The 13,019-nt window shown below is 36.2% G+C and overlaps 1 protein-coding gene across 3 annotated transcripts in view; it reads left to right on the forward strand.

Annotated features, from left to right (window-relative positions):
• The window catches only part of DYNC1I1 (dynein cytoplasmic 1 intermediate chain 1), a 317,415-nt gene that overhangs the window by 59,307 nt on the left and 245,089 nt on the right, over positions 1-13,019 (forward strand). Inside the window, exon 5 of one of the 3 annotated variants that reach the window (XM_057731071.1) lies at positions 3,597-3,656. The exons of the other annotated variants lie outside the window; for them this stretch is intronic. Within the exon in view, the coding sequence (XP_057587054.1) occupies positions 3,597-3,656 (60 nt within the window). The remainder of the gene's footprint in view (positions 1-3,596; positions 3,657-13,019) is intronic. 3 annotated transcript variants of the gene reach the window in all.

Raw genomic sequence — 13,019 nt, forward strand, 5'->3', positions numbered from 1 at the left:
TTGTTCTACTAAACTATATGTTTTATCTCCCCATAATAAGAGTTGTAGGTTCTTTAGGAATTCTTTTAATCCTCTAGCACAATAGTTTACATATTAGGATATTAATAGGTATGTATTGAACAATTGAATGAATATTCTTATAAAATATTTTGTCCCTGCATGCATTGATTGGTCCATTCCAAAAAGGACTAGTAGCTAGAACTAATTACTATAGTAGACAGGGTGATTTCTAAATGAAAATATTTTGTGATAATATATTGTTTACATATCTTTACTTACAATTTTACTACTTTTTTCATTTAGAAAATAAACTACCTGGCAAGATTTCAAACTATCCAAGAAGCTGTGGGGAAAGCATCATTTTACTTTCAGCGATACAGTAACTTGATAAGATGGTTAAAAAGTGAGAACTATGTCAGCTGGTTAAAAAGTATCCCAACTGGAGAAGGGAAAGCAGGAAGGCAGTTTAATAGTCACCCGATATTTTAACATATCAGGCAGAAAAGAACCCGAAAGGGCCTCTAGGCCTGCACCCTCCCTTTGCTAAGGACAGCAGACTTTCCTGATGACACAGTGGAGCCATGCCCAGAACACGAGCCAACACCCCTAGGCGGAGGTGAGGCCCTCTCCAAGGTGCTGCTATATACAGGGAAGTTTTTCTGCAGGTTTGCACGGAAGGAATTCAGCAAACGTTTAATACACATTCCTAGACTACCCTTGGAAACACATTGTTTATTCAGTGTACTGGCTTTAAGTTCCTTTTAAAAGAAAGATTGCATTCTGTGTAAGTCTAACCACTCCACCGATAGTAATGGGAAAAATGAAAAAGCACACTTGATAGCATCCTTGGCTTGACACCTTACCACACTGCTCGTTAATGGCAATGACTATGGTTTCTTTTACTGAGTAATATATGTGTGACTGGGGTGGAGGGCAGTTAATTCCATAGACCTCCTTTGTTGTTCTGGCTGAGTAAATGCAAACTCCAGACTGCTCATCCATGGACTTCTTAAGCGAGTGATTCTGCGAGAATCATCGTTTTTACTTCTTTAAGGGTACAGTGACGTCAGGTGAGCTGTCAGGTAGATAACAGAATAGCTGTGACCACTGGGAGCTACCACGTTCTTCACCTGCCGGGAGGAGCGTGAAAAGGCCAATAAAAGTTGTCCCATCAGAAACCTGGGGGCAAAGGAGCTGATCCCACTCCTTATGAGGGAATGCTTCTCACCGTCAGCCAGAGAGCCAGAGGCTGCTCCTCTGTTTATAGCCAAAGAAATATCTGTATAGAGGAGAGGTGTGATCCCCAGAGGTATGTGAACAGCAAGGATGAATCACTGTAATGGATTCGGTGACTTCCACCATTTGAAAGGAGGTGATGGAATCAGCGTCCAGAGCCAGGAAGAGGTGCTTTCCTTGGACAGAGAATGAGTGCAGAGCAGTAGTTTTCACCCCTGGCTGCACATGAGAATCACCTGGAGAGTTTTTAAACATTCGAATGCCTGGATCCCACGCCAGACATTCTGATTTAATTGGTTTGAAAGTGGCCTGGGCCTTAGCCCAGGCTTGAGTTAATCACTGGTTTAGATACTGATGTCTTTGAGGATCAGTGATGCTCTCTGCCTGCTGACTAATGGAAGTAATAGTCTAGCCCAGTCATTCTCTAAAAGTGGTTCCGGGGTCAGCTGTTACCATTACCTGGGAACTTGTTAGAAATGCAGATTCTCAGGCTCCACCCCAGAACTACTGAAATAAAATTTTCTGGGGTGGAGGATCAGCATCTGTATTTTAACAATCCCCCCCAGGTTATTCTGATCCATGTTAGAATTTGAAAACCAATGATCTAAAGTGCAGACCTTGCTCCTTGAAGTGTGGTTCACAGACTGGCAGTGTCTGCACCCCTTGGAGCTGTTAGAAATGCAGACTCTCAGGCCACTTCAGACCTACTAAACCACTATCTGCATTTTTAACAGTATTCCCAGGGACTTCCCTGGTAGCACAGTGGTTAAGAATCTGCCTGCCAGTGCCGGGGACACGGGTTTGATCTCTGGTCTAGACATATCCCTATAATCTAGGGATATAGCTGCTCCTGCCATTATGAGGCTTAAGTCCAGAGTTAAACAACGAAGTCATGAATAAACTGATGCATAATAAAATCATAGGTAAAGATACGTTATGAAGAAAGTAAAGCGGGATGAGAGACTGGGATGAAGAGTGACAAGGAAGCATTGCTTGGGATAAGGTGGTGAGAGAAGAAAGGCCTCTCTGGGCAGGTGACATTTGAGCCAAGATAGAAACAAGCAAAGTCACAAGCCACACAGCTCTTTGGGGGAAGAACATCAAGGATGACACAGTGAGGGAGGGGGCAGCACTTAGAGATAGATAGGGAACCAGGTCATAAATTGTCTCATAAGCATGGTAAATCCTTACAGACAAGGAAGCTAAGCAGGGCTTCTCAAACTTCAAGGTGCCCACAAATCACATCACCTGGGGCCTTATTAAGCTGTAGTGTGGAGTCAGTGAGTCTGTGTGAGACCAGCATTTCCAACAAGCTCCCTGAGATGCGGATGCTCCTGGTCTGTGGGCCACACTCCGAGTAAGCGGAAGGGTGCTGGGGTTGAGAAGTTAAGCAACATGCCCAACGTCACACAGCTGGTAAGGCTCAGAGGCACAGTTTGAATCTCAGATGCCTGACCCCAAAGTCCCTGCTGTCCATCAGTTGCCTACCAGGTAACTTTATGCCTGACTCAGCTGTAACTACCTAACATGCACGGAATTTAAAGGGCCTGCCCGAGAAAGGTCCTGTGTGCCCCCTGTTCATGGAAGAGCTACTTATCTCCTTTTTATGTGATGGAGAACTAACAAGGGAAATTTATAACTATTGGTAACCTCGGTAACTCTTGACACTTTGCACTATCTCTTATGAAATATTTAGAAGATGTAAGGTATCCCCGGCATCTTTAGAGACAAATGATACTATTGTTGATGACCATCTTGATGTAATATATGAATTAAAAACACCATAATACCCATGAGCCTTGGAATCTAATGCATGATATTTGCAGTAACTGACCCGAGGAAGCCAGTTATTCTCCAGGCCCTGCAGTCATGCTCCACCTGGCCCGACCTCCCCAGATGCTCCTCTTCTGGCCCATTCAAGCCCTTGCATTTGATTCTCCTCACGGCACGGGAGATGCTTGTTGCTCCCAGGTGTGGCCGGGCTCTGGGGTATACATGAAGCCGTTTACATGCTGAAATCAATCAGGCTCCAGTATCGAATGAAGTGAAAACGAAAAGGGTGTGTCTGTGGGTGGATAAATATTTGAATATTTAGCTCTGGGCGTCCTTCCATGAAAACAACCACAGCTTCCAGTATCAGACAGTTGTTCAAAGGAAAGGACGGCTCCTCGCTTTCTCTTGTCACTTGATATTCATGGGGTCTTCCTGGCTCCTGGGGGTTGGGGGCGGGGACAAAGTGGGGAGATGTTCTGTGTATGGTATATGCCATTGCCTTGATGAATGACATGGTTTGGGTTGGTTTGTTTCCCTCCCCTTTTGTTAATTCTCTGTGTTCTTTTTCCTTTGTGCTGCACAATTAGGACCCTGCAGTGGGACACAGACCCCTCAGTGCTCCAGCTGCAGTCAGACTCAGAACTTGGGTATATGTCTGCTCTTTTGTTACTCCTTTTATTATTTCTTTGCTACAGTTGTGTTGAAATGCTGGAGCTGTTGTTGCTCTTATTTTTTCCCCCTTTGTTGAATTTCTGGTTTGATAAGTTTATTTCCTTCTGTTAGTTTTCCTTATAAAGTTATGCTTTGAGGAAAGTCTCTCTTTGTGGAAAACACCACAAAAAGATGGCTTTTGATCTCCCCTTTTAATTCCCATTATTGCAAAACAGCCTTCCCCCAAAACAAAAGTTACAAACACATCCTCATGCCTCTGCTTCAGGGTGGGGCACAAGTTCTGTGATGGCAGATGCCTGTAACTTGATCCTAACCATCCTCCCCTTGACTAACAAGTTACCTTAAGTTAATCTTCGTCTAAAATCAGTATGACAGTGTTGTGTCTTGTTTGTTTCCTTTTCACTTTTTCAGGGACTCACAATTAGCATTTAATTTGAATCAAGTTTGAATGTATAAAGATTCCTGTTAAAGAAAAAGCAGATCTGTTGAATGCCTCAATATTAAGAAATCTCAAATATTTGATGATGGGTAATGTCTCCTGCAGCCTAAAGGTCATTTTTTTTCAGGTGCAAATGTACGGTAAAAGGTAGCTTCGGAATTGAAAAATTCATCCACAAAGAATAAAACACACAAGCATTTCCTGGAAACTTTGTTTCTCTTATAGGGTTGGAGTTAGCTGTATTTACGCAGGAGATGCTTCCAGTGGGGTGCTTTTCCTAGCTGCACTCAAGCTCAGGAGCACTGACCGTGTGCTTCTTTTTCCACCTTGCTTTGGTGAATTCAGATGAGCTTGAAATCAGCCACAGTGGGGGTATTTCCACCACAAAAATTGGCAAATGCTGCAAACCAGGGCTTGCTCCCTTTCGCTCACGCCAGTTATTGAACATTTACCAGCATGCTGCTGGGTGGTACCTCAATATGTGAATAACAAATTTTATTACAGCATTTTGTGAAGCTATTACTTTTCCTTTCTAAATATAACCTAATGAATCCTAAAGGGGTCATTTATTTATTATTTATTTTGAATTTCCAAGATTCCTTGGCATGTATCTGCAGGTTTCTATCAATTTCAGTGCCTACTGTAGGCATTCAAGATTGAAGGGCTATCTGTATGTTAGGTTAAATGCCATCTGCCTGTGCCTTTTTATGTACGCAGAAGTTGTCTGCAGACTCAACACTGCTAAGCCAAGGAAATATCCTAACACTTCAGGTTACTGATATGCTATTTTTTAACACTACTAAATTCTTGGCTATTTAGTTATATAGTTCATTGGATGTTTTATTTCCATTTGTATTATTTAGATTACCAAGAAATACGGCTTTAATCCAAGCTGAAAAACACTGAATACATAGTATGTTACTATTCAGGGGAATTTCAGAGTGTAGTTCTTCAATATTTCATTGTGGGTTTGTTTTTTTTGTTTGTTTTTTTGTTTTTAAAAGGAGGCCAGAACTGGCAGAGACGTTACCTTATGCACTCAAATTAACAGATTTTTTAGACAGATTGTGACATTGGTAAATTATACTTGCTGGTGTGGAACAGTTAGGAATTTTCCTATTTATATCTGTTTTCAGGCAAAAATTCAGTTGACTATGCAGATGAAAACTTGTGACTTATTCTAGGGAGATGGCATATCTGTGGCTTCCACCTTGCCTTCCATATTTTACCAGTGAGTGGACCCAGTGGGTCAGAGAAAGATGAGAAATGAGATTTTCTGTTCACTGAGTGGTTTTATCTTAGAGTTTGGAAGGAATGTTCAAAGAATATTTAAGAGGAGATTGTTTCAGTCATGTTACAATTTCAAATATTGATTTAATGAAAATTTATTTTGATAACCCTTATGTGCAGGCAGTCTTCCTGTCATACATAATTTTACAAAGTATACCTCAGGCAACAAGAGTTTTCTAGAGACAGTTTTATTTCTTCTTCTCGATTCTTGGCCTGGGGTTGACCGTAGCCTTTAACCAGCTCTGTCACTTAATTTTTTTTTTTTAACAGCTTTATTGAAGTATAATTAATATTAAAGAAACTATGCACATTTAAAGTATTCAAATTGATGAGTTTTAATGTATACACGTTCGTGAAGTCATCACCACAATCAAGATAATAAGCATATTCATCATCCCCAAAAGTTTTCTCCTGCCACGTTGTCATCTGCTCCTGCTTCTCTCCACCCCCCAAACAACTGATGTGCTTTCTGTCACGTCCATTAGTTTACATTTCCTAGAAAGTTATATAAATGAAATCATGCAGTAGGTACTCTTCTGACTGCCATCTTTTACTCAGAGTAATTATATCGAGACCCCATTCATTTAGGTGTGTATCAGTAGTTCATTCCCTGTTTTTGCTGACTAGTTCGTTGTATGGACATACCACGGTTTGTTTATCTGGTCACTTTCTGATGTACATTTGGGTCGTTTCCAATTTTGCCCATTACAAATAAAAATGCTGTGAACATTCATGTACAAATATTTTTATGCAACGTGCTTTCATTTCTTCTGGGTAAATATCATCAAGTAGAATGGCTGAATCATATAAAGAATGTACATTTAACCTAAACTGTCAAACTGTTTGCAAAGTGGTTTTACCATTATACAGTCTCACCAGTAGTGTATGAGAGCCTCAGTTCCTCCACATTCTTGACAATGCTTGGTTTGGACTTTTAAAAATTATTTTTTAACCATTATTAAAGAAGTGTAATCTCATGGTTTTAATTTGCATTTCCTCAGTGACTAATGCTATTGAATATTTCGTCGTATGCTTATTTGCTATTTGAATATCATCTCTGATAAAATGTCTGCTTAAATTTTTTGCACTTATTGTTTATGAATTGGGTTGTTTTATCATCATGGAGGTTTGAGAGTTCTTTATGTATTCGAGATACAATTCTTTATCTGATATATAATTTGTAAATATTTTCTCCCAGTTTGTCATTTGTCTTTTTCATTCTCTTAATAGTCTTAAAGAATGCAAACCTTTTTAATTTTGACAGATTCCAGTTTTCAGCTTTGTTCTTTTATGGATCATGCTTTTAGTGACAATTTCAGTTTTCAATAATATTTAGTAGAATGTAATTCACTTTTGAAACTATTTGGGTTTGGAATTTTATTGGGGGCAAAGTTTAAAAATACAAATCTAATAACTTGTGCAATAATGGAGCTATTGAAGTTATCTGTATTTTTTTGTTTGTGTCTTTAAAGTAATATGCCCATTTCATCTCCGTTGGCAAATTATTGGTGTAAAATTGTGTATATATTCATTCATCACCTTTAAATATTTCCAAAATCTGTACATTCAGTTACCTCTCGCATTCCTGATATTGGTACATCTTGCCTTGTGTCTTTTTTTCTTCTGATAAGTGGAGCTAGATGTTTATCAATTTTATTAATCTTCTCAAATGACCAACATTTGGTTTCATTGATATTCTCTATTTTTCTATTTTCTATTTCATTGATTTCTACTCTGTTATTTCTTTTACCTGTTTAGTATTTAATAAGTTTTGCTTTGTTTAGTTTTCTTAAGGTAGAAGCAGAGGGCATTGACTTGAGACTAATATAGGTGTGCAGTGCTATTTCTCATATAGGGGTTTAGTGCTATTAAATTTTCCTTAAATATTACTTCATGGCATCTTGCAAATTTTTATATATATATATTTGTCATTTTCATGTGGTTAAAAATACTTTCTAATTTCTCTTTTTATTTAATCTTTAACTGATTTGGAAGTGTGTTATTTAGTTTCTACATATTTGGAGATTTTTCAGAGATCTTTCTCTTATTGATTTCTAACTTAATTCTGTCATTGTTAGAGAACATGCTTTGTATTATTTGTATCATTTAAAATTTGTTGAGACTTACTTTATGACTCATTGTATACTCTGTGTTAGTAAACGTCCTATGTGCCCTTGAAAAGGATGTGTATTCTGTTCTTGTTGGGTAAAATGTTCCAAAATTGTCAATTAGGTCAAGTTGATTGATTATATAGTGTTCCAGTCTTTGATATCTTTTACTGATGTTATGTCTGCTGGTTCTGTCAATTATTGGAAGAGGAGTGTTGAAGTTTCCAACTACAATTTTGAGTTCTGTTTCTTCTTAAAATAGTATCAATTTTTGCTTCATGTATTTTGGATTTTGGTATTAGGTGCATAAATGTTTAGGATTCTTATATCTCTTATGATGAATTGATTCCTTTATCATTATGAAATGAACTTCTTTATCCCTGGTAATAAATTTTACTCTGAAGTCTCCTTTGTCTGGTGTTAATAGAGCCACTCCAGCTTTCTTCTGACTTATGTTAGCATGGTATATCTTTTTTCATCCTTTTGCTTCTAACCTATTTGTTGCTTTACATTTAAAGTGCATTTCTTACAGGCAGCATATAAATGGGTCTTGCATTTTTAATCTGTTGTAAAAATATCTGCCTTTTAATTGGGGTATTTACACCATTTACATGTAATGTGATTATTGATTTAATTAGGTTTAAATCACTACGATATCAATATCTGTTCTCTATCCTGTATTTTCTTCTTTCCTTTTATTCTTCTGAGCTTCCTTTTGTTGAATTTTTTATGATTCTATTTTACTACTTCTTGACATTAGCTATATTTCTTTGTGTTATTATTTTAGTAGTTGCTTTAGTGTTTATAATGTACATCTTTAACTTATATTTTTGTGGGTTTGATTTGCATTTCTGTGATGATGAGCAATGGAGCATTTTTTCTTGTACTTTTTAGCTATCTGTATGTCTGCTTTGGAAAAATATTCAGATCTTCTGTCCATTTTTAAATCAGGCTTTTTTTCTGATATTGAGTTGCATGAACTGTTTATATATTTTGGATATTAGCCCCTTATCAATCATATCATTTGCAAATATTTTATCTCATTCAGTAGGTTGACTTTTTGATTTGTTGATGTTTTCCTTTGCTTTGCAAAAGCCTTTAAGTTTAGTTAGGTCCCATTTGTTTATTTTTCCTTTTAATTCTTTTACCTTAGGAGAGAGATCCAAAAAAATATTGCAGTGATTTATGTCAAAGAGTGTTCTGCCTATGTTCTTTTCTAGGAGTTTTATAGTTTCTGGTCTTATATTTAGTAAGATTTAATCCATTTTGAGCTTACTTTTGTATATGGTGTGAGGAAATGTTTTAATCTCATTCTTTTAAATGCAGCTGTGCAGTTTTCTCAGCATCAGTTATTGAAGAGACTGTCTTTTCCCCGTTGTATATTCTTTTTTAAAATTTAAAGTAATTTTTTATTGAAGTATAGCTGATTTACAATTTTGTGTTAATTACTGCTTTACAGTAAAGTGATTCAATTATATATGTATATACACACACATTCTTGTTCATATTATTTTTAATATGGTTTATCAAAGGATATTGAACATAGTTCCCTGTGCTATACAGTTGTTTATCCATTCTATATATAGCACTTTGCATCTGCTAATCCCAATCTCCCAATCCATCCCTCTCCCTCCTCCACCTCCCCCTTGGCAACCACCAATCTATTCTCTATGTCCTTGATTCTGTTTCTGTTTCATAGATATGTTCATTTGTGTCATATTTTAGATTCCACATATAAATGATATCATGGTATTTGTCTTTCTCTTTCTGACTTACTTCACTTAGTATGATAATCTCTAGTTGTATCCATGTTGCTGTAAATGGCATTATTTTGTTCTTTTTAATGGTTGAGTGGTATTCTGTTGTATATATGTATAACATCTTCTTTACCTATTCATCTGTCAGTGGACATTTAGGTTGTTTCCACATCTTGGCTATTGTGAATAGTGTTGCTGTGAACATAGGTGTGCATATATATTTTTGAATTATAGTTTTGTCTGGATATATGCCCAGGAGTGGGATTTCTGGATCATATGGTAATTCAGTTTTTAGTTTTCTGAGAAACCTCCATACTGTTTTCCACAGTGGCTATACCAACTTAACATTCCCACCAACAGTATAGAAGGTTTCCTTTTTCTCCACACCTTCTCTAGCATTTGCTATTTGTAGACTTTTTGATGATGGTCATTCTGACTAGCATGAGATGGTACCTCATTGTAGTTTTGATTTGCGTTTCTCTAATAATTAGCAATGTTGAGCATCTTTTCATGTGCCTATTGGCCATCTGTATTTCTTCTTTGGTGAAATGTCTCTTTAGGTCTTCTGCCCAATTTTTGATTGGGTTGGTTTTTGTTGTTGTTTTTGTCGAGCTGTGTAAGCTGTTTGTATATTTTGGAAAAGAAGCCCTTGTCATCACATCATTTGCAAATATTTCCTTCCATTCTATAGTTTGTCTTTTCATTTTGTTTATGGTTTTATTTGCTGTGCAAAAGCTTGTAAGTTTGATTAGGTTCCATTTGTTTATTTTTGTTTTTATTTCTATTGCCTTGGGAGACTGACCTAAGAAAACATTGGTACGATTTATGTCAGAGAATGTTTTACCTATGTTCTTTTGTAGGAGTTTTATGGTGTCATGTCTTATATTTAAGTCTTTAAGGCACTTTGAGTTTATTTTTGTGTATGGTGAGAGGGTGTGTTCTAACTTAAATTGATTTACAAGCAGCTGTCCAACTTTCCTAACATCACTTGGCTGAAGAGACTGTCTTTTCCCTATTGTATATTCTTGCCTGCTTTGTTGAAGATTAATTGATTAATTGTAGATTAATCCATCAAGAAGATTAATTGTAGGTGTGTCGGTTTATTTCTGGGCTCTCTATTCTGTTTTTGTGCCAATACCATGCTGTTTTGATTACTGTAACTTTGTAGTATTGTCTGAAGTCTGGGATGGTTATGCCTCCTCCATTGTATGTTCTTGACTCCTTTGACATAGATTAATTGACCATAGTTGTGTGGGTTTATTTCTGGACTCTCTATTATGTTCCATTGATCTATTTGTTTTTCTGCCCATACCATACTATTTTGGTTACTGTGGCTTTATAGTGTAGTCCAAAGTCAGGGAGTTTAATATCTCCATTTTTGTTCTTTTTTCTCAAGATTGCTTTGGCAAATCAGGGTTTTTTTTTTTTTTTTTTTTGTGGTTCCATATAAATTTTAGGATTACTTGCTCTAGTTCTGTGAAAGATATCATGAGTATTTTGGTAGGGATTACTTTAAATCTGTAGATTGTATTGAGTAGTATGTCCATTTTAACAATATTCACTCTTCCAATCCAAGAACATGGTATGTCTTTCCATTTCTTTGTATCGTTTTCATATTCCTTCATCATTGTTTTATAGTTTTCAGAGTACATGTTGCTCACCTCCTTGGTTAAGTTTATTCCAAGGTATTTTATTCTTTTTAATGTGATTTGAAACAGGATTGTTTTCATGCTTTCTCTTTCTGATCGTTCCTTATTAGTGTATAAAAAATCAATAGATTTCTATATGTTAATCTTGTATCCTGCAACTTTACTGAATTCATTTGTTCTTATAGTTTTTTGGTGGGGACTTTAGGATTTTCTATGTATAGTGTCATGTCATCTGCAAATAGTGGCAGTTTTACTTCTTCCCTCCCTATTTGGATACCTTTTATTTCTTTTTCCTGTCTGATTGCTGTGACCAGGACTTCCAGTACTATGTTAAATAGAAGCAGTGAGAGTGGGCATATTCGTCTTTTTCCTGACTTTAGAGGAAAGGCTTTCAGTTTTTCACTGTTGAATATGATATTAGCTGTGGTTTTGTAATAAATGGCCTTTATTATGCTGAGATTATGTTCCCTGTATACTAACTTTGATGAGAGTTTTTATTATGAATGGATGTTGAATTTTATCAAATGCTTTTTCAGCATCTGTTGAGATGATTGTGTGATTTTTATACTTCCTTTTTTTAATGTGATGTATCATATTGATTGATTTGTAAATATTGAACCATGCTTGCATCCCTACAATAAATCCCACTTGATTATGGTGTTTGATCCTTTTTATATATTGTGGGATTTGATTTGCTAATATTTTATTAAGGATTTTTGCATCTATATTCATCAGAGATATTGGCCTGTAATTTTATGTTTTTTTAGTGTCTTTGTCTGGTTTTGTCTATGGTGGCCTCATAGAACGAATTTGGGAGTGTTCCATTCTCTTTACTTTTTTGGATTAATTTGAGAAGGACAGGTATTAGCTCTTCTTTATATGTTTGGTAGGATTCCCCTGTGAAGTCATCTGATCCTGGAGTTTTGTTTGCTGGGAGTATTTTTATTACAAATTCAGTTTCACTACTAGTGATCAATCTGTTCAGATTGTCTTTTTTTTTTTTTTCCTGATTCAGTCTTGGCATGTTGCATGTTTCTAAGAATTTGTCCATTTCTTCTAGGAAGTCCAATTTGTTGACATATAACTGTTCATAGTATATCTTATGATTTTTTGTATCTTTGTAGTATTGGTTGTTATTTCACCTCTTTCATTTCTTATTTTGTTTATTTGGGTCCTCTTTTCTTCTTGATGAGTCTGGCAGAAATTTATTAATTTTGTTTTTTGAGATTTTTCTTGCTTCTTGAAGAAGGTCTATATCACTATAAACTTTCCTCTTAGAACTGATTTTGCTGCATCTCATAGATTTTGGAACATTATGTTTCCATTTCCATTTGTGTCAGGGTATTTTCTGATTTCCTCTTTGATTTCCTCATTGGGCCATTGGTTTTTTTAGTAGCATGCTGTTTAGTCCTGCATGTTTGTGTTTTTCCCATTTTTCTTTCTGTAAATGATTTCTAATTTCATACTATTGTGATCAGAAAAAATGCTTGATACAGTGTCTAGTCTCCTAAATTTGTTGACACTAGTTTTGTGCCTAGCATGTCATCTATCTTGGAAAACATTCCATGTACACTTGAGAAGAATGTGTATTCTGCTCTTATTGGGTGGAATGTCCTATAGATTCTATTAAGTTCAACTTGTCTAATGTGTCATTTAAGACTGTTTCCCTATTGGTTTTCTGTCTGGAAGATCTGTCTGTTGATGTCTGTGGGGTATTAAAGTCTCCTACTGTTACTGTATTCCTGGCTATTTCTCCCCTTATGATTGTTTGTTTTGTATATTTAGGGGTGCTCCTATATTGAGTGCATATATGTTAACAGGTGTAATATCCTCTTTTTGTATTGACCCCTTTATCGTTGTATAATGTTCTTCTTTGTCTTTCTTTATGGACTTTGTTTTAAAAACTGTTTTGTCTGATATGGGTATTGCTACTCCTGCTTTCTTGCCATTTTTGTTTGCCTGAAATATCTTTTACCATCCTCTCCCTTTCAGTCTATGTGTGTCTTTAGCTCTGAAGTGAGTCTTTTGTAAGCAGTGTATAGATAGGTGTTGTTTTTTATCCAATCAGTCACCTTTTGTCTTTTGATTAGAGCAT

Source organism: Hippopotamus amphibius, chromosome 4 (genome assembly GCF_030028045.1).
Source record: "Hippopotamus amphibius kiboko isolate mHipAmp2 chromosome 4, mHipAmp2.hap2, whole genome shotgun sequence".
NCBI classification, from domain to species: domain Eukaryota; kingdom Metazoa; phylum Chordata; class Mammalia; order Artiodactyla; family Hippopotamidae; genus Hippopotamus; species Hippopotamus amphibius.